Source organism: Gopherus evgoodei, chromosome 3, assembly GCF_007399415.2.
Source record: "Gopherus evgoodei ecotype Sinaloan lineage chromosome 3, rGopEvg1_v1.p, whole genome shotgun sequence".
In the NCBI taxonomy this organism is placed as follows: domain Eukaryota; kingdom Metazoa; phylum Chordata; order Testudines; family Testudinidae; genus Gopherus; species Gopherus evgoodei.
Genome location: NC_044324.1, coordinates 140,099,296 through 140,121,011, shown reverse-complemented (window position 1 = coordinate 140,121,011; position 21,716 = coordinate 140,099,296). Strand labels below are relative to the sequence as shown.

The 21,716-nt window shown below is 42.3% G+C and overlaps 2 protein-coding genes across 12 annotated transcripts in view; one reads left to right on the top strand and one right to left on the bottom strand.

Moving 5' to 3' along the window:
• The window catches only part of ERMARD (ER membrane associated RNA degradation), a 31,601-nt gene extending 28,899 nt beyond the window's left edge, over positions 1-2,702 (bottom strand). For 2 of the 11 annotated variants that reach the window (XM_030556811.1, XM_030556817.1), the window contains exon 1: positions 2,618-2,702. The gene's annotated coding sequence lies outside the window, so the exon portion shown is untranslated. The other 9 variants (XM_030556810.1, XM_030556809.1, XM_030556815.1 and 6 more) reach the window with 7 other exon arrangements.
• Positions 2,703-2,725: 23 nt separating this feature from the next.
• On the top strand, positions 2,726-19,814 carry TCTE3 (t-complex-associated-testis-expressed 3). The gene is made up of 4 exons (XM_030556822.1): positions 2,726-2,886; positions 17,773-17,991; positions 18,891-19,049; positions 19,649-19,814. Exons 1-4 carry the CDS (start codon positions 2,806-2,808, stop codon positions 19,757-19,759), a joined length of 570 nt encoding a protein of 189 aa, XP_030412682.1. The 5' UTR covers positions 2,726-2,805; the 3' UTR covers positions 19,760-19,814.
• The last annotated feature ends 1,902 nt before the right edge of the window (positions 19,815-21,716 follow it).

Here is a 21,716-nt window from a genome sequence, read left to right as displayed (position 1 = left end):
GGTGAGAAACTACTAACTAGGAGCTGTGTGAGAAAGACCCCACCAAAAGGAGACATTCCAGAAAGTGAAAGATGGCAAATTCAAAACTGATAATTAGATTGTGGAACTCACTGTCATGGGATATTGACTCTTACTAAATGTTTGGCATTAAGAAAGATTGATAAGAATACCAAGTCATATCAATTATTGCAAATAGTTCTAGATGGGATTAAAATCTCATGGTTCATATTTTAAATTGTTCTCTTGCTATTAGGATGAGACTTTCATGGGGACCCATTATTTCACATCTGCTTACTTGGGGCACTACCTCCCTCCCCCCCGGCATCTGCTGCTGGCCACTCTCAGAGACAGGATACTGGACTATATGGACAATAAGTCTAATCCAATATGGCAATTCCTATAGTTCTAACTAAATCAGAGAGAAATGTGGCAAACATTTGATTTTGTTTGGGAACAGGGGCAACAGATTTTAAAATATTTATTAATTATAAAAATTAAACATACAAAACTATTACCATACACTGTTTTACATATATTGTTTGAGAACTATACTTGCAATTATTAAATCAACAGGAAACACACACACAGGTGATAGAAGTTTACTATGCTGTATATTAACTTCATTATATTTTTCCCTTAGAGAGCCAGGCAATAACAGTTACCAGGCTGAACCATTTTCTGCATGTACTTAAAACAGTAAAAAATCCACTTCAGCTTGTATAGAGGGTTCTTTCATGTCTGGAGAATAGTTTCAGATAGATGGCCCCTAGAAGTCCAGACTTTTAGTACTTAAACTAGTATGGAAATTCATGTCTTATGCATGGCCAGAAGGGAGAGTATCCAATAAAAATTCCTCGCTCATATAAGAAAAGAGTAAGGAATTGACGCAAGTTTATTTGTGGTTCCAGGCTTTTCTCTAGATGCTTAGGAAGTTATTTCCCCCCCGCTCCTCTGTGGACAAAATTTAGGGCAAAGGCAGCAAAGGTACTTTTGTTCACTCTCACATATGTGCTTGCCAAGAAAAACTTCTGGTCTTTTCTTCTTTCTTCAGCCCTCAGTCCCAGCATATACCCCAATATAGTCACTCCAGAGTTAACCCTGCTTACCCAAGTTTTAACCCAATGCTCTTATGATTCACACACGAGAACTTTTTACTTGAGTTTGGAGGTGCTTTCTTCCCCAGCTAGCTAGCTAGCTAGCACAGCTGAGTTAGAGTCCAAGTTCTGCTTTAACTCTGGCTGGAAACCACACACTTTAGAGTGAGGACAAACAAAATCACACTAGTGCTGCTAATTATCCAATACTTTCCCATAGTTCCCCCTGAAGGATAGACAAGTTTTCCCACAACTGACTGGGAAAGAATTCTAGAGCACCTTGTTACAAAGAAGGATGGCATATGCTGCTGACACACACACAGGCAAATCGAGAAACAGCAAGGACACGGTAATTTGGACATAGCTTTGCAGTGGTGATGCTCACACCCAGGTTAGGGTAAACTGGGCACAAATCACTCTGCAGTGTAGATATACCTGGTAAAGCAGTAGGGAGTGGCTGCTTTATCCCAGTCATGCCAACTTTACTGGGCCTTCTACCAGTGCCACTTAATGTCCAGCTGAATCCAAGGAAGGACAACCAAACAGAGGACAGCCCCTCCAAAGGTGTGTTGTTCTAAGAGTGACTCATTCCTTAAAGTAAGCGAGGAAGAAATAAAAGGGCCACTTCCTTGGAAAAGGACAGAATCCTTCACTATAAGGATATAACTGACCAAAATTCCTCTAAACATATGGTAAGTTCAGAAGCAATCTATCCAGTGGTACTATATTTATTTTCCTGAAACATTTACTTTCTGTACTATTAGATGACACACCGTTAAAAAGTGTATTTAGCAGACTACATTTTACCTTGTGCACTTTTCCTACACACATTTTATTCATTTTAACTATATTAAAAATGAAAGCTGCTCCCTGTGTTCACTTTAATGTAGTATTTTAACAATGTAAATCAAAGTCCGGTTTCCCTGAAGTGACATATGCTCCTCACCAGGTCAGGAGCTGCTATGTCTCAAACTAGCCCAGTTTAAGCATCACGGAGACATCCCGATATGCTATATCCTAGGGTTAGACTGTCAGTGTCTCGAGGAGTTTAATGTCTGTTTCACGGACACTCACAGAGAGCTGAAAAAACGCTTTAACCACCAGCTACGAAACTAACCCCGAGGGGGCCCCCGTCCCAGGGAGCGAGGTGGCGGCGCAGCACCGTTGTGGCCAGTGTCACACACAGGAGTTCCACCCCCGATAGATCCAGTTAACCGGGCAGCGGGGCTGAGCACGACGACGGTTTCCTGGAGGCAGGAGCCGTTATCCCGGCCGGAGCCGCACGCCCAGCCCACGGGGGGTGGGGGAGGGCAGAGAGGCTGACGGCGGGTGGCTCCAGCCGGGGCCACCCAAGAGATCGGGGGCAGGGGCGTGAAGCGCGTTACCCCAGCGGGAAAGGGCGCGTCGCTGTATTGCAGCTTCCCTCCTCCGCCCGGGACATCCAGGGCGGAGGCATCGCCCGCGCGGAACCAACACTCCGAAGAGCCGCCGCGCCGCCTCCCACCCGCCCCGCGCGCAGTTACCTCGCCTACTTCCGCCTTCCTCTCCCGCCGTCTGACAACCAGTGACGCTCTGCCGTCCGCGGCCTATGACGACATCACGGCACGTGCGGGAAAGCCTCACTCTGGCGCTGCGCAGGGCGACGCTGGAACTTCTTAGTGGCCGTTGAGGGAAGGCACCGAGCCCGGTCTCCTTCGCCGGGGCGGCAGCCATGGACAAACACGCGAAGGCGTCGAAAGTATTGTCGGGGGGGATGGGGGAGCGGCGTTTAAGCATGTTCGAGAAAGACAGCGTGAGCAGCAGGCAGTGCGCAGGCGCGGATTGGGGAGGGGGCTTGTGCACGCGCTTGGACCGGGGTGGCGGGTGGAACGTCTGTGGCGCAGGTCCTCGCGCTCTGAGTGAACATCAGTTGCGATTTGCCTCCTGGGGCGGGGGGAGAGAAGAGGGAGTCAATGGGAGTCTCCTGCCTCTGAGCGCAGCGGCGGGGCTGCGGTTCCTGCACGTGCCCATTTAGCGGGCACCTGCCTGTCTGCCCAGCTTGCTTCCAGCTTTGCAAAATGTCCTGGGTGCCTCCGTGCAGCAGGGAGCCTGGGCTGAGGCAGGGGTCAGTGCGCTTTGATCTCCACCGCCCCTGCTTCCCGCTGGTTGGTGTGTAGGCTGGCCCATTGCACCTTCTCTTCTTAATTTAGATGCACCCCTCAGACTCATTACTGCTCATGGACTGTGCTTGGCTCCTGGGTGCAGGTTGTGACCTGCTTCTGGCCAAGGGTTCGGATCCATAAGCTGTCTGCTCAGTTTGATCAGTATTAATCAAAACCTGGTCTTTTATAAGATCCTTCACACTAATCCCTCTCCTGCTGTATCACTATCCTTTGGGACTTGACACACACTCATGAATCAGGTTGTATCTCACTCAGGAGAGGCCCTAGCCATTTTCCAAACCAGGGAAGAAAACACTATGCCTTCATCCCTCCCTCCCCCCACCCAGCAGCAGAGCAAAAATGGGAGGGGGACGGATGCAGCACAGCAGCTTGGCACCACTTGAAGTTGGCATTTAGGGTGGCTGCCCAAAAAAATCACCAGATTGGCCTTCAGAAATGTGATGACTTTAAAAAAAGTTATATTGTGTGGTTTTGTTGTCTCTTGATTTTTTTTAACTCTGTGCATCCCCAGGATGCGTGCATAACTGTTAGTGTTGCCCACTGTCCCAAATATATGAGGTGATCTTGGCCTATGCTACGGGAACTCTCACTCCCATATCTGCCTGTCTCCTGCCCAGAAATTAGTCCTGTTATGCTGTCTTTTCATTACTTCTCTACCACCCCCCAGCCTCATCTGCTCTTCCTACAGTAATTCACCATAGGCTTGGGGGGTGCAAAAGGATTCCACTTCCCATGCTGAGATGGGGGCAGCTCCAGGGGTGGTCCTTATCCCCCTCTGCCCCTTCCTAGGCCAGGTGCTATAGTGGAGAGTGGGAAGAGGAGCAGAGGCACCATTCTGTCTGTTTCTCACTGATGAAAGAAGCAGAATTGTGATGAACTGCTAGGTTCTTTGCTCCTTCCTGTGAGAATAGCAAGCCATAGCGAAGAGATTCTGTTAGCGTCTGGCAGGGCTGAACTTCACAAGGGGGCTGGAGGTCCTAGTATCATTACAAGACAGGCTCCAGAACCCTCTGAAATATTGTGATAGTGATGATGAAATGCTAAGGGAAATTAGAGAAGCTATCAAAATAAATAACTCAATAATAGTGGGGGATTTCAATTATCCCCATATTTACTGGGAACATGTGACCTCAGGACAAAATGCAGAGACAAAATTTCTCGATACTTTAAATGACTGCTTCTTAGAGCAGCCAGTACGGGAACCCACAAGGGGAGAGGCAACTCTAGATTTAGTCCTGAGTGGAGTGCAGGAGCTGGTCCAAGAGGTAATGATAACAGGACCGCTTGGAAATAGTGACCATAGTATAACAACATTTAACATCCTAGTGATGGGAAGAACATCTCAACAGCCCAACACTATGGCATTTAATTTAAAAAAGGGGAACTATGCAAAAATGAGAGGGTTAGTTAAACAGAAATTAAAAGATACAGTGACTAAAGTGAAATCCCTGCAAGCTACATGGGTGCTTTTTAAAAACACCATAAGAGAAGCCCAACTTCAATGTATACCCCAAATTAAGAAACACAGTAAAAGAACTGAAAAAGAGCCACTGTGGCTTAACAACCATGTAAAAGAAACTATGGTTTGTAACCTGTCCTTTCAATTGGCTTCTGTACCCAATGACTGGAAGATAGCTAATGTAATGCCAATATTTAAAAACGGCTCTAGAGGTGATCCCGGCAATTACAGACCGGTAAGTCTAACGTCGGTACCGGGCAAATTAGTCAAAACAGTAGTAAAGAATAAAATTGTCAGACACATAGAAGAACATAGATTGTTGGGCAAAAGTCAACATGGTTTCTATAAAGGGAAATTGTGTCTTACTAATCTGTTAGAGTTCTTTGAAGGGGTTAACAAATGTGGACAAGGGGGATCCAGTGGACATAGTGTACTTAGATTTCCAGAAAGCCTTTGACAAGGTCCCTCACCAAAGGCTCTTACATAAATTAAGCTGTCATGGGATAAAAGGGAAGGTCCTTTCATGGATTGAGAACTGGTTAAAAGACAGGGAACAAAGGGTAAGAATTAATGGTAATTTCTCAGAATGGAGAGGGGTAACTAGTGGTGTTCCGCAAGGGTCAGTCCTAGGACCAATCCTATTCAACTTATTCATAAATGATCTGGAGAAAGGGGTAAAAAGTCAGATGGCAAAGTTTGCAGATGATACTAAACTGCTCAAGATAGTTAAGACCAGAGCAGATTGTGAAGAACTTCAAAAAGATCTCACAAAACTAAGTGATTGGGCAACCAAATGGCAAATGAAATATAATGTGGATAAATGTAAAGTAATCCATATTGGAAAAAATAACCCCAACTATACATACAATATGATGGGGTCTAATTTAGCTACAACAAATTCAGGAAAAAGATCTTGGAGTCATTGTGGATAATTCTCTGAAGCTGTCCACGCAGTGTGCAGCTGCAGTCAAAAAACCAAACAGGATGTTAGGAATCATTCAAAAGGGATAGAGAATAAGACAGAGAATATATTTTTGCCCTTATATAAATCAATGGTATGCCTACATCTTGAATACTACGTACAGATGTGGTCTCATCTCAAAAAATTTACTGGCACTAGAAAAGGTTCAGAGAAAGGCAACTAAAATGATTAGAGGTTTGGAGAAGGTCCCATATGAGGAGAGATTAAAGAGGCTAGGACTTTTCAGCTTGGAAAAGAGACTAAGGGAGGATATGATAGAGGTATATAAAATTATGAGTGATGTGGAGAAAATAGATAAGGAAAAGTTATTTACTTATTCCCATAATACAAGAACTAGAGGTCACCAAATGAAATTAATTGGCAGCAGGTTTAAAAAAAAAGGAAGTTGTTCTTCACACAGCGCACAGTCAACTTGTGGAATTCTTTACCTGAGGTGGTTGTGAAGGCTAGGACTATAACAGCATTTAAAAGAGAACTGGATAAATTCATGGAGGTTAAGTCCATTAATGGCTATTAGCCATGATGGGTAAGGAATCGGTGTCCCTTGACTCTGTTTGTCAGAGGGTGGAGATGGATGGCAGGAGAGAGATCACTTGATCATTACTTGTTAGGTTCACTCCCTCTGGGGCACCTGGCATTGGCTACTGTCGGTAGACAGGATACTGGGCTAGATGGACCTTTGGTCTAACCCAGTATGGCTGTTCTTATGTTCTTGTTACTCAGGAAAGGAATCACAAAAGTTAACAATGCTGCAAGCTTCTCTCTTAAGCACCTCAATACCAACTTCATTCAGTACTTACCCTTGAAGCATGAATCTTCCATAGACCTTCATGTTTACCTCACAATGGTACAGTGTCACTGGCTTGTCTTGGAACAAAAGTTCTCTGTGCTCTGGAATCTGATTCCTGTTTCCTGTGGTGATTCTGTTTTCCCAGCCAGTGAGGTTAGAATAGCTCCATACACAACAATGGACTGATTCTAAATTGGATCACGTACTTTGAGAGATACTCTGGAAGGGACCACACTTAAAATATAATGCAATTGAGAAAACGATTGCTATAACATTTACTAACACTATTTACCATGCTAAAAGTACAGCAAATATGAAGTAAAATGGTATTAGTATGTAATTGCATTACTAAAAACTACTAGGAGACTTATTTATGGCCATTGAAAAGGTTTTGGTACAGAGAATGATAAAGATAAGACTTAGTAAAACTGGCCCATGGCCAGAGATCTTTAAAAGACTTTGGTTTGCCGCTTCATTCAATGGCCCTTCCAGCATAAGGAGAATTTCGAACAATTTCCCAACATTGGTAACAATAGTTCAGCTCAATGGTATTAGCATTGTTGGGAGCCTTAGTGTAGGCAGGCTGCTGGCTGCCACTGATATTTTTAACATTGCCTCATGTAACCTACTCAGAACATGTCTAATTGACATGTCATTGAAGATTTCTGTGACCCATCTATACTAGGATTCTCAATGTTACTAATTGGAAATGGTGGGAGATTTTTAGAAAATGTCTTTACCGTAGACAGGGCTGATTTGTGTAAGTGACTTCTCAGAGAAGAATCTGCATAGCTTCCTTTGATTTTATAATCCTAGATGTCCCCTATCCTTTCCTCTCTCCAAGGACTTAAATAAAAGTTTCTGTGAGCCCCTGACTGGACATCTTTATAGGTATTTTCAAAGTACTTAATCTCTTCAGCGTATCTGTATGTCCTCCATATTCTTAGATATTTTCATTCACCTTTTAGCATCACAGCCTAGTAGCTGGGACACTTTCTGTTCAGGTGCTTGTTCCATTCTGCTGCCCAGTTAAGCAGCTGATGACTCTACCTGCCCTGAACTATCCCTGCAACCAGAAATTGGAGCTAGGAAACCTGAGGAAACAGCAACATTGATCTCAAAATAGTCTTTTTTGAACATGTTAAAAATTGAGTTTTTGCTGTAAAAATGTGTTTTCAGAATAGCAACACCATTTGATTAAATTGTTCTTCAAAATATGTCGCACACATGTATTTTGCTCAGGTGTACGCGTGCCCAGCACACCACAGCTGGAGAGTTTTCTGCAGTAGTACTGTTGGGAATGCATGTGACCCTGCATATCTTCGTGATCCCTCCTGAGGCTATATATAAGGGCAGCAGCACCCTCCCCCCTCAGGTCCATCTCACCACCTGTGCCTTGATTTGGAGCTTCCCAGGTGGTTTACCTGGATGTTTTTTTCATCTGCATAGTTAGCTAGTTTAGCTTTCCCTTTATCTTTTAATCGTTAGCCATTAGTACCAATTAGTTAGTTTATTCTTTCAGTTTCAGTGCTAGGCACTGTTGCTATGCGGTGCTCTATGGGCTTTAAGCACTGCCCATTTTCTGAAGTGTTTACACTGCCTCCCGCCCTCCAGATGTGCTGCCTTTTGTGCCTCTGGGAGGGGCACATTAAGGAGAGGTAAAGTATCTGCCACAGTTCAATAAAAGAACAGAGATTTCTTGCATCTCAAGCTCCATCTGATAGAGCAAGCAATGAGGGGATCACTTGTCTTCTCACATTCTGGCTGTCAGTGTGTGTGCAGTTGTCTTGGACAGATCCCCTGGACTCTTCTCCATGGAGAAAGTATCAGAGGGGTAGCCGTGTTAGTCTGAATCTGTAAAAGCAGCAAAGGGTCCTGTGGCACCTTTTAGACTAACAGACATTTTGGAGCATGAGCTTTCGTGGTTAAATACCCACTTTGTCGGATGCATGTATCTGACATGCATCCGACGAAGAGGGTATTCACCCACGAAAGCTCATGCTCCGAAACATGTTAGTCTATAAGGTGCCACAGGACTCTTTGCTGCTTCCATGGAGAAAGAAGTTCTTCTCCAGACCCTTCCCAGAAAAAGACACACAAGTTAGACTGAGGTCACTCAAAGTTGATGAGTTCTTCAAAAAAGGACTCAGAACATCGTCTGCCTATAATGAGATCCTTGGAGGACTCATCCGATACCCAACATACAGCTGGACTGTCAACCTGTAATTCCCTGGCACCACATTGGGATGACTTTAGTAATGTACTATCGACTCTTGGACTTCTGGAGGACACCTGTTGAGTCTGGGATCAACACACATTGTTTCAGCGCTGACCTTTTTGGCACCGACAACCCCACAGGCTTATGACACAGCAAAAGATTTGCTTTGTCTCTCCCTTCCAGACTCTCTTGTGGTTCGGGAGATGATTGCTTTGTCAGCACCTCCTTTCGTACTGGGCCTGTCCAGTGTACTGTCTCCAGTGCAAAAACTATTAGTTTTGTTGACTACTACCAGCTAAGAAGCATGGTAGGGGCTTGGCTCCTTCTCTGATGCCAACTTTGACACCAGGGCACATAGAGTCTGAAACAACACATTCTCAGCACTGACACTCTCGGTACCTTTATGGTCATCTTCCTTGGTACTGACTCCACTTTCTGCTTTGGTCCTGGCTATGGGGTCTTTCTCAACACCACCTCAAGATGCTGTACTATCAACTTCTTGTGAAGCCTTTATGGTACTGATTACCGTACTTACTTCAGTACCAATGTTGTCCTCTTCACAATGGATGAGTTAATTCAGATTGTCTACTAGTCCCATCAGGCTTTACATCCCCAGTGCCTATTGACTATTTTGGTGACTCCTCACAGACTGGTTTGGAGTCTTCCAATAGTTCACCATCTCCTCCCAGGCACAGATGGTCTAGCAGATAATCCAGACTGCCTCCTGAAGGGGCATATCAGTCCCAAAAGAGGGACAGCTCTTGTGACAACAGGGACAGATCACTGTGGCCAAATTCTTGCTGATTCTAAATGCCCTGTGCTCTTCCCCAGGGCTCTTTTGGAGCCTCTGGGTTCTCTCATTTGTCCAGAGCCTGATCACTGGTCCAGACTAGAGGAAGATCTTCAGAGCACACAGTAACAAAGGTGCTGGAGTTGCCTGTTTTGGAGATACAGAAAGACACTACACTGTTCCCCCTGCCCAGCCTGTGCATCAGGAGGAACTATTGCCTTTAAGAATTGATTTTACCATAGGAGGATCCATCTGCTCCTGTTAATCTTTCCGCCTCCTTGCCTGATAATTCTATGATTCCAGACACTTCTCCAGTTCTAGATGACTATATGATCAGGCACTTCTGAGAAGAATGCTTGCAGCTCTGGGCATTCAAGCAGACCTTTTGCAAGAAAACACAAGCTTTGGGACATTCTATAGGGTTCTGCCCCTGGTTGGGGAGCACTAGCTATTAATAAGGCACTGCTAGAACTGGTATAGACCTTATGACATACACCAGCCTTCTTAGCCCCTATAGCTATGTGCATGGATAAATGCAAAGATGTGAGTGTTTTTATTCTCATTCTGCACCTAACTCTGTAGTATTGATGGCTGGCAATGAGAGATCATGACCAGGACGACTTAAGTCAACTCCCAAAGGTAAAGAACCCAGGAGACTTAATTTACTTGGGAGAAAAATTTACCACTCCTTTCTTCAAATGTTCATAGCAAATCAGCAGGTGGTTTTAGCTAAATATGACTTTGTAAGCTGAGATGCAATGTCTGAATTTATTGAAAAATTATCTGAAAATTTTAGGGAGGAATTTAAGGCTTTCCTGCCAGAAAGTTACATTGTGACCAGGACTGTCTGTACTTGACGCAGCTGATGCTTTTTCTGGAGTGGTGTCCTCTGCAATAACAATGAGGAGAGAGTTCTGGGCATAGCTAGTTTGTTGAATATCAGTATCAAAGACTTTCCTTTTGATGGTTGTCCCTTTTTTTGGACAAAACAGATGAGACGTTACATTTATTTGAGGACTCACAAGCTGCCCGTAGCTCATTAGCAGTGTATAATCTAGCCCCCAGGAGACACCAGTACAGGGCTCAACAGCAGCAACAGAAACTATTATAGACAGCATTTTTACCATAAGACACAGGCTTTTCAAAGAAAAAGCTCAAATCTCAACTAAGGAGGTCATCTAATTCAAGCATTGCATAGATAAGTGGGTCCTAAGCATTGTGGGACTGGACTATTCCATCCAGTTTCTTTCTTTTTCCCATCCTCGCTCCTCTGCACACACCCCGTCTTTCTTCAGGGACTCTTCTTGCTAATCAGTGCTTCTTCAAAAGGTTGATACTTTGGTCCATCTGGAAGCTGTAGAGGAAGTTCCCCTTCAGAGTTGTGGATAGAATTTTTCTTCACGATAGTTGCCCATTCCCAAGTCAAAGGGTGATCTGAGACCCATTCTAGATCTTTAGAATCTCCATAAGTCCATAAAAATACATAAGCTATCACATGGTCTCTCTAGAATTGATTATTCCTTCCTTAGGTCATAATGGCTGGTTTGCTGCCCTAGATTTATAGGACATTGTAATAGAGTTTATTCACTGCTAGGCACCCCGTCATGACTGGGTGTGGCGTAGCAGCTCTTCACTAGGCGATTACCCCTATTGATGGTCTCTCTGGTGCCTTGGTAGTTTTTCTGCCTGGTAGCTTGTCCAGTGACTCAACACTTTGACTAGTCCACAGTCTTTAGTTTGGGACAACTGTGATCCAAACTAAAGTCCAAAAATGTCTTAACATTAAAATAGAATCTTCTGCCTTCTCTGGGGCTATTTCTCAGACTCTTTCCTGTTTGATTAGAGTCTCTTCCAGGCCTCTCTGCTTGGAGAGCTTTTCCAGTCTCTCCCCATTCCTGAAGAGCTTTTATCTTGTTGATTCAGGGCCCTGCAGAAGTCTCTCCTGATCACTGCAGTCCCTACAGATATAGTAGCAATTTTCTGGGCTTCCCCCTTTATATTGCAACTTACAGCTTTGACTGTCCTGCCTGTATAGGAATCTTCCTGCAGCTCTGTCCTCATCTGGACTTTATCACTACTTAAGCCTGGCTCCTTTTACTGTAAGAATCATCTGATTCCTCTCAAGTGGGGCCCATCTATAATCAGGTTGACTTAGCCCCAGACTTAGCCACCCTATTACAGGTACCTACTTCCATGTGATGGTTTTGCCAAGTCATAGAAAGTTTCTAAAATTTCTGATAAAAGACCAACGTAAGTACTTCCTTTTGGCTGGTCATTGGCCCATGAGTATTCACCAAATGTGTGAGGGTAGTGCTGGAGTATATACACCTGACCTAATATGCCAGGCTGTGCCTGTGCAGCCATCAGGGGCTGCTGAAGTCAGTCTATTGACTGATCAGCTAGCCCTTAGACTTGTTGGTCTGTGTACCTGTTGTGGTCCTGGCATCTTTGGAAGAATGGATGGCTCAGAACAATGTGTGCAGGGCCATTCCATTCTCTTGTCCCCTTGCATCCAAAACAGATATCATCAATGCATCCCTGATAGGATGGGGTGCTCTCCTGGAGGGTTTACTGACCCAAGCTTTATGGACGGAACAAGAGAGTACCCTTCACATCAATGTGCTCGAACTTCAGGCAATTCAAAGGCCTGTTGCACTTTTCTCCCTCACATTAAGGGATTGTCAGTTCAGATTCTGACTGACACTACAGCTAGGATTTACTACCTAAACAGACAGGCAGGAGCAAGGTCCAGTCAACTTTGTCAAGAAGCTATGAAATAATGAGACTTATGCATCACGGATGATATTACTCTTATTGCCTCCCACTTACTAGGCTCCCAAGACCTCTTGGCTGATCATCTCAGCAGGAGATTTTCACAAAACTATGAGTGGGCTTGGAAGAACAGTGTGTGCAGAACCATCTTTCATGCTTGGCGTATCCAGCCAATCAGACTATTTGCAACAAAAAAGAACAGGAAATGCTGTCAGTTTTAATGTCAAGTGGGTCACAGCCCAGGCTTTTTGACCCCTGCTTTTCTCCTTCAGTGGGGGCCAAGCCTCATGTATATATTTCTCACCATTCCTCTCATCACACAGGTGATTTTCAAATTCAAACAAGATGTCATAAACAGATAGTTACGGGTTAATGCCTCTTTTACCTGTAAAGGGTTAAGAAGCTCAGTAAACCTGGCTGACACCTGACCAGAGGACCAATAAGGGGACAAGAAACTTTCAGATCTTGGTGGGGGGAAGTCTTTTGTTTGTGCTTTTTGTTTTGGGAGTTGTTCGCTCTTGGGACTAAGAGGGACCAGACGTCAATCCAGGCTCTCCAAATCTTTCTGAATCAGTCTCTCATGTTTCAAACTTGTAAGTAACAGCCAGACGAGGCGTGCTAGTTTTATTTTTGTTTTCTCAACTTGTAAATGTTCCTTTTTGCTGAGAGGATTTTACCTCTGTTTGCTGTAACTTTGAACCTAAGGCTAGAGGGGGTTCCTCTGGGCTTTATGAATCTGATTACCCTGTAAAGTATTTTCCATCCTGATTTTACAGAGATGATTTTTACCTTTCTTTCTTTAATTAAAACCTTTCTTTTTAAGAACCTGATCGATTTTTCCTTGTTTTAAGATCCAAGGGGATTGGATCTGGACTCACCAGGAATTGGTGGGGGAAAGGACGGAGGGGATGGTTAAATTCTCCTTGTGTTAAGATCCAAGGGGTTGGATTGGTGTTCACCAGAAACTTGGTGAAAAAGCCTCTCAAGGCTGCCCAGGGAGGGGAAGGTTTTGGGGAAACAGGAAGTGTTCCAGACACTGAAATTTCTGGATGGTGGCAGTGTTACTAGATCTAAGCTAGTAATTAAGCTTAGAAGTGTCCATGCAGGTCCCCACATGTACCCTGAAGTTCAGAGTGGGGGAGGAACCTTGACATAAGACCATACCAAAATAATTCTTATAGCTCCAGCACAGTTGTGACAGTGCTAGGTTCTCGGATCTTCACAGCCTCTATTTGATCTCCATTGACTCTGCCTTCATTTCCAGAGCTACTGTCCCAAGAACAGTCAGTTATTATACCCAGACCTGGACAGCCTGCATCTTACAGCCTGGGTATTGAGGGGCTAGATTAGGCAGATAAAGATTATTCATTGGCAGTTCAGGAAGTATTGCATAACACCAGAAACTAATCCACTTTATCTGTTCATTTAGCCAAGTGGAAGTGGTTTTCAGTCTGGTCTATTCCCCATGTTGTACCTGTAACAGAAGCTAGAATACAGGATATTTTATAGTACCTGTTACACCTGAAATCCTCAAGTCTTCCCTAGTTTCCCAAAGGGTCCATTAGGAACGATCTCAGAAATTCATCTATCAGCCCAGGACAGGTCAGATTTTTCTAACCCAGTAGTTTCCAGATTTTCAAAGAGGATTGATCAGCTTTTCCCCCAGTGAAGGATGGGTAGTTGCCTTGGGATCTCCACATTGTGCTAGCTGTCCTAATGGGTCCTTATAAGGTTCCTTGTGTCTCAAGGGTAGGGTGCCTCACTCAGCAGCAGTGGTGAATCGGTGCTCATGCCAGGTGGGTCAGTCAGGCATTCGGCTCCACAGCCGAGCAACTGGGTTTCATTTCAGCAGCTATTCTCCAATCCCACACCCCTTGAATAGCACTCCTTGACTTTGGTATATCTCCAGTTATTATTAACATTATTTAATCTCCTAGAACTGGAAGGGACCTTGAAAGGTCATCGAGTCCAGCCCCCTGCCTTCACTAGCAGGACCAATTTTTGCCCCAGATCCCTAAGTGGCCCCTTCAAGGATTGAACTCACAACCCCTGGGTTTAGCAGGCCAAAGCTCAAACCACTGAGCTATCCCTCCCCCCCCAAGACCACTCCAAGACCACTGTTTATAATTTAATATATACTCAAATAAATGTATATATCCACATTTACATTTTTGGCAGCTTAAAATGCTGCTGGAAAAAAGTTCAGATTAGTAAATTGAAGGACATTGTTTTCAGCTGAGCCCATTGAACTTTGGTTTCATGGTGGATGAACGTAATGTCCAGATCTCATTCTTAGACAACAAACTCTCCTGTCAGTTACACAGATAACTACTATAACTAATACTATTTTGGTTCATGTTTTTTTACAAAACTAATACAATATGACAATACAGAGATTAGGAAGTCTAAAATTATTGCCCTATAAATTGTATGCAGTGTTGTAGCTGTGTCACTCCCAGGATATTAGAGAGACATGGTGGGTGAGCTGTCACCTATTATTGGACCAGCTTCTATTGGTGGAAGCTCAAAAACTTGTCTCCCTGCCCTATGAATTAATGTCTAGGGCTGGCTTGCTTCCTTCTACAGTAAAATCCCTGAAGGGAATAAAGAGCGAAGAAAACTTGAGGTTCCCCTTGTGGAAAATTTCCTATTTTGTTTTACCAGAGGGTGGGATCTACTCCTCACTCACTGAAGAAGATGCAGGATATGCTACTAAACCTTTTGAGTTCTGTGGATCCACACTGATGTTGAAGGATCAGTGGGAGGTCAGGGTCATCAGCATGAAGACCTTGTGTCTCAGTGTGAACTTTGTCCCCCTGGGCACCCCACCTCCTTCTCCCTAGCTGTGGCTGCCCCTCATTCTTCTTTAAAAAAAGCTCCACACATTGGAGAGGGCTTTGTGGGAAAGGTAATATAGTTCCAGATTATACAGATTTTTGGGGGAAACTCCCCTTAAACATCTGTAAAGCTACCTCATTGTCCTCCATGAAATCCCTCCTTAAAACTCTCCTTTGTCATGATGCCTACAAAAATGGTTAACTGGTGTGTTGAGACCAGACCACTACCTATCCTGCCCACTGTTATTCTCTCATGGATTCCTTGTGCTCCCTGGTTGTGTGTATTCACTTGTCTTTTTTTGTATTTTGATTATAATCTCTTTAGGGCGGGGACTGTCTTTTTGTTCTGTGTTTGTACAGCACCTAGCTCAGTAAGGGTCCTGGTCTGTGAGAGAAGGCTCCTAGGTGCTACTGCAATACAAATACTACTAATAATTACATTTCCTAAGGAATTGACAAGGGGTTAGTCTGGGGATGATGTGTGTCCCTCTTGACCCCATCGATCATGGGGCAGCCCACTCCCTGTTCCTTACCACCTCCTCAGAACAGATCCAAAACCCATGTCTGTATGTCTATATCTCCATAGGACTGGGGGTTGCTAACATAGTGGCAGCAGATCCACCTTCTGGGTAGGAGAGGTGAGACCTGCACATGGAGAATTCACTTTAATCATGGCTGGGGAAATGTCACTTTCTTACTGAAATCATATGCATTCATTGTAGTGACAAAAATATGTTTATATTACTTTTGACTCCTGGTAGAACTGCAAAGTCAACACACCTCTGGAAGACTGATTTTTATTCTATTTTGCCTCTGCATCATTAATACGATTACTTAAGATTCAGCTGTAGTACCAGATTCTGCCCTCAGTTACTATTGAAGAGAGTGACATTATACTAGTGTAACTGAGGGCAGAATTTGTCTGTGCAGACTCTTTATTAAAGATAAAGATGAATAAACAAAAATGATCACTTCTTCACCTTCAGATGCTGTAACAGGTTCCCCAGGGTGCAACCTGGAACTGGGGTATTGCTGAGCCCTCTGGCACCAACCTGGGCTCCCTCTCACACTGTGATGCTGTGACAAGCTGCAAACCTCACCAGGTACTGCACTTACACAGCCATCCACTGGCAGGGATGCACCCAGCTGAGTAACATGAATGCTTCTAGCCATGAACTAACAATGGAGAGGCTCCAGCCAATTCCCCCAGCTCCCCAGCCTAGGATCTCAGGGCTGTATCATCCTGCACTGGTCAGAAGCCTGACCAGTGTAAGTTTACTACCAGTCTGCCCCTCCCTCAATGTGGAGAGGACATGTTCTCAACATTGTACACTGTGCAGATTTCCCAAGCATTTCAGCCAAAACACGCTGTTTAAGGTAAAATATAAAACAAAATCTAAGTGATTATAAGTTATAAGCATACAGATCAAAGTTGGTTACCTAAGAAATAAAAGTAAAATCACAATCTGATAAACTAGATAGGATTTGAATCAAGGATTCTCCTTTCCAGCCTGGGACCACCTCCCCAGTTCAGTCTTTGTCCTCCAGATGTGTTTCCAGGTGTTGAGTTGTGGGAGGGAGTGAGGCTAAGTGATGATGTCACTTCCCCTATTTTATAATTTCTTCCAGCTTTCTGGAAAGATCCTTTGCTATGATGAGTCAAACAGTCTCCATTGTCTACGTGCTCTCTCTGAGAGGTCTCCATTGTATACAGTTCCTGGGGTAGTCCTTGTGAGTATGGATTCCCCTCAGTGGGCCATCATCAGTGTCTGGCTACTCCATTGTTATATCTGAGAGGCTCGTTGTGGGGGTGTTCCCAACCTCACAGCGTATTTCGGTATCATACATATAGCAAAACTTCATAACTTCCCATACAATGGTAGCATTTATAATCCAACAGGATATTCATGTTCAACAGATCAAGACTTTTACAATGATACCTCACAAGGTATACATTGTACAAAACATAATTATATGACAGTGGTGAATATGAGGGTTTCAGGGTGCTACTTTCAGGCACAGAGTGCCGCAGATCCAAAACTGAGCTTTTAGTTCTTGCAAATAGAAAAAAAAAACACATTTCTGCTTCAACACAACATATAGGCATCTCTGCAGTGCAGTTTGTACAATAGTTTTTCAGAATATAATCACACAAAAGATCAATAAACAAATCAGTAGTAACATTTATTATATAGGTATTGTATACAACATCATCATCAGTACTGAGAATTTTCTACTGATAACACAGGTGTTTAGATAAGTAACTGTGAATATGCTTTCTAATACTTTTGAAGGATAATAAAAAGGATTTATTGACAGATTGATTGAGGGTTTCTTCTCCCCTGAGTGCCCAATTCTGCCTGCACTGATGTCAACTGCAAAATTTGCACAGACTTCAGGGGAAGCAGAATCAGAGCTTAGATGAGAGGATATAAACTTTGGCCCTTTTCCCAGAAGGAGCATCAGATAACTAGCGCACTCCTCAATTATACATAACAGAGGTGAACAATTCACAGTTTAGTTTTTTTCAGATATCTCGAAAGATGATCCCAAACAAAATTCAGGTCTTTCCCTCTAGCGATACCATTTTGAAGTGTCAGAAAACTTTCAACAATCAAATACCAAAGCATGATACTAAGCTTTATTTTTTTCCTTTTGTTTTAAAAAGTATGCACAGATCATAAAAGAGAGAATGAGAAGTTCAAGCCATGAAGTTCACGGTACGGAACCAATGGATAATGAATCGTTTGCAGAGTTTGGGAAAAGTGAAATATTTACATTGAAGACTAGCATGGCAAAAATAAGATATGCCAATACATATAAAATGGAGCCATATAGGAAATTCCAGGCTCATTTAGTAAGAAACAAAGCTCAACATATACTAACGGTAGAGTAATACTTTTTGTTTAAATTATCTGTATGTAAGATATTTAATTTTAGTGTAAATGTTAGGCCCCAGTCACTCAAAGACAGCCCTGGGGTTACTACAAAGTTACTATAAAGTTAAGCATATCCATAAGTTCACCCACATGCTCATCACAGGCTCTGTACTGTAAGATACTGAATATCCTTTGCAGGGTGCTTGCTAAGCACCAGCAGTGAAGTTGGAAGTTGAGGGTTTTCAGCTCTTTATGGGATTGGATCTCTTTTCTGTTACTAGATTAAAATGGGTCAGAGAACTATCCAAAATAAAATAAATAATAGGAAATTGTGGATTTATTGAATTTTATTCCCCTAATTGGTTCGGGTAACATTTCATGACATGAGAGCAAAGTATTCCTGGTGGTGTTCCTCTGGTGTTATTAACAACAGTCTGATTGCCGTATGTGAAATCAAGTTAAATGGTATGAGGGACTCTGCTCTGGAGAATCTCCTGAGGCAGTCTATAGTTGCCAAAGAGCAGGGAAGTTATACTATTTACCCTGAAAACTAAAAACTAATCCCATTGACTCTGTAGTGCTGGAGACGTGTTGTGGATATGCAGACCAATGCTCTCTAGGCTATTTTACATGAAATTGAGTCAAAAGGAAAAAAGTACACTTCTGTTCATCTCAAAGAAAATTAAAAAATTTGTTAAAAATGTTTTAAAGTGAAATATTTCAATATTTTGACGGATAAAATGTTTTGCAGTAAAAATGATTAACTTTTTATTTGGGGACGTTATCTATTGTTTACAAACATTCCAGTAGTTTACTTCCTTTTTCTTTATAGTTAAAAGTAAGATTTTTTTAGACAAAAGCTTGTTAGGATGGAGATTAGTTTTTTTTCTTTTAACTCTTTTGATAGCAGCGACTTCAAGAAACCAAGTATAATGGTGTGACTAGTATCTTCTTGTGTAATTCAATCTCAGAAGAAATATTAACAGCTGTCAAGGACATGGGCTTTGATCGCTATAAGTACGTAGTAACAGTCCTAATCTTGCAAAAGTCTGGTCAGGCAATAAAAGTGAGTAGACAAATTAATTTACTCATAACATTTTCACAAAATGAGTTAGATGGGGCCCGATTGTGCCTCTTGGGCATACCACCACATTCAGAGTGGTCCAGATCTGCATTGCTTTAGGGTGAGCTACCCCTTGGAGCTCTGAGGTGCAGAGGAAGCTCAGCTGCTCTGTCTCACTTAATGGACTGCAGGATGTACACCTCACCATGGCTGACTAATACTGCTGGTCAGTGTGAAGAGGACACGAGGTTTGCCTGAGTAAGTATTACAGATTTAGCCCCAGTGTATGTTTCAGTAAATATTATAAAAGTCATAAGGAAAATCACAGAACAACATTTTTTGGCTACCAGATTTTCAGAGCTCTTAAGGTAAATTTTCTCTAAAGGAAAATAAAATGCATTTAATAAATAATAATAAAACATTCAGCTTCTTTTAATTTGCAGTTTTATATACATTCTTACTATTTTAAATAAATTAATATAAACTAGCTGCACCTATATAATGCTACATGTTCATTGTAAGGTTCTACTCTGAAAAATATTTCCTTAAGACTTGTGCTCTTTTAATCATTTATTAGTACTTTGTTCTTTTCTCCCCCATAGATCTCCAGCAGATGGGTCTGGGATGTTGCAAGGGACAACTGGGTTTCAGCTAAATGTGAAACAGAATCCTTCATTTCATTGGCTTTGATAACGGCTTGTTACTATGAGTAGTTTTATAAAAGAAGCCTCTGTTAACGGCCATCACAATACTCTGTATAATTGTTCAAAAATCTTCAGAAAGTTATAGTTATTTTAGAACACTTTCTTTTTTAAGTTAAAAACAGCTGATACATTGAAATGTACATAAATTTAAACCAATTTTACCAATTATTTTCTCTATATATTTTAAAATATATATGGGTGAGTGTGTACTGTATACATCTGTCATAATGCTGTATTTATGACAGGTGCTAAGAACACAATTTGCAAGGTGCTGAATGTGGCTTTGGGCATTCTAAAGGATAGGGTTCCAACAAATTGCAAGTGACAATTCCTTTCATAAAAGGGAAATATTCTGCACCTTGAGGTGACTCTGAAACAGAAAAGTAACATTGTATTTACTCTCAGTTGTTGTCATATTCATCAAATTCCACAGCAATAATCTCTTCAGAGATCTAGTAATAAGGGAAGCCACTGTAATGTGGCTTATTTTTAAAAGCTTTTCTTAGATTAAATACATTTTCCCCACTGTAACCAGCTGTTTTTTCTTATGCCTGTTAAACTCTCATTTTTGTATTTTGAAGTTTGGGACATTTCATTTAAGGTCTCAGTTCTGCTCCTGTTGAAATCAATGGGAGTGTTGTCACTGACTTCACTGATACCAGGATGGACCCCAAATTACAAACTGTCAATTGTTTTATAATCTTTAGTCTAGAGGCTGATATATTGTATTTACTGGATTCAGTGACTTTTTTTCATTTTATCAGACTGATTCCTAATGACAACAAAGCCAGAAGAGTTGTAAAATCCATACAGTGACAACCTGAAATCTTAGGAGATGGATATGTAATTGACAGTTAATGACAACTGTGTGTGTGTGTGTGTGTGTGTGTGTGTGTGTGTGTGTGTGTGTGTGTGTGTGTGTGTGTGTGTGTGTGTGTGTGTGTGTGTGTGTGTGTGTGTGTGTGTGTGTGTGTGTGGCTAAGACAAAATTTGCCAAGTATTTATAAAGAATGTTAGAACTGCTGCTATATTAACCTAACAATGACTCAAATCTGCTATTATTTCATTGATATTGTTCAAACGTAACAATTCAGAAGAAAATAAATAGTATTTGTTTTCAAAATAATACAGATCATGTTTAATTTTCTGTTAAAATGCCTGATGGCTTGGTAATGTAAGGTTGTAGTTAATGCCTTATACCACAAAGCAAGGGTGGCTTTAGTGTCAGGGTTCATGGGTTCAGTTGTGCCTGTAGAAATCACCCTGCAGTGCTGGCTCTTGTCCCATGAGGCTGGGCCATATTCCCTGCTCTGGGCATTGTGAGAGCCCCCTGCCTCCTCTCACCCAGGACTTCCCCTCCCCGTTAGGGTTGTGGTGTTGGGCAGAGTGTGCTGCTGTGGGTGGTCAGCACCTGTCCCCTCTTCAGTTTAGTATAGTGCATGCATTGAATCAGGAGGCTACATCCACCCCTGCTACAAAGCAAATACTCTAACATAGACAAAGCATCAGAATGGAAATTTCACCTGGACATGGTAACAACTGGCTTCTTCAAGCTTAAGAAACTTGGGCTCCAGTCCAGTATTCATATATGTAAATATACATATATAATGTATCATATATAAAATTCTTATCCTGCAAATGCTAACACACATAATAACTTTGCACATGTGAGTGGTCCCACAGAACTCAATGGAACTACTCCCATGAGTAAAGAAGTATACACACGTGCTTAAGACCTTGCAGAATGAGGGCCTTTTCTATAAGTAGGCTTGGCAGAATTCAGTTTTTTATCATTTTGATGGATAATATCAATGTTTATTTTTAAGCTTTTTTCTATTTGCATTTTCACAGTGGCACCAAATTATGGATTTTAAGCATTTTTTATTTTTATTGATTTACATTTTTACAGTTGCAGGAAATTATGGGTTGACAGAAAATAATTATTTAATGACGACAAGTGTTGAGA

Bases quoted from the DNA above. Each gene is read 5' to 3' on its own strand.
- TCTE3 (XM_030556822.1), top strand. From the start codon at position 2,806: ATGGACAAACACGCGAAGGCGTCGAAAGTATTGTCGGGGGGGATGGGG. The intron at 2,887-17,772 runs GTGAGCAGCAGG...TGTTTTAAAAAG, and splicing joins GCATGTTCGAGAAAGACAGC to TATGCACAGATCATAAAAGA. The intron at 17,992-18,890 runs GTAGAGTAATAC...CTCTTTTGATAG, and splicing joins AAGCTCAACATATACTAACG to CAGCGACTTCAAGAAACCAA.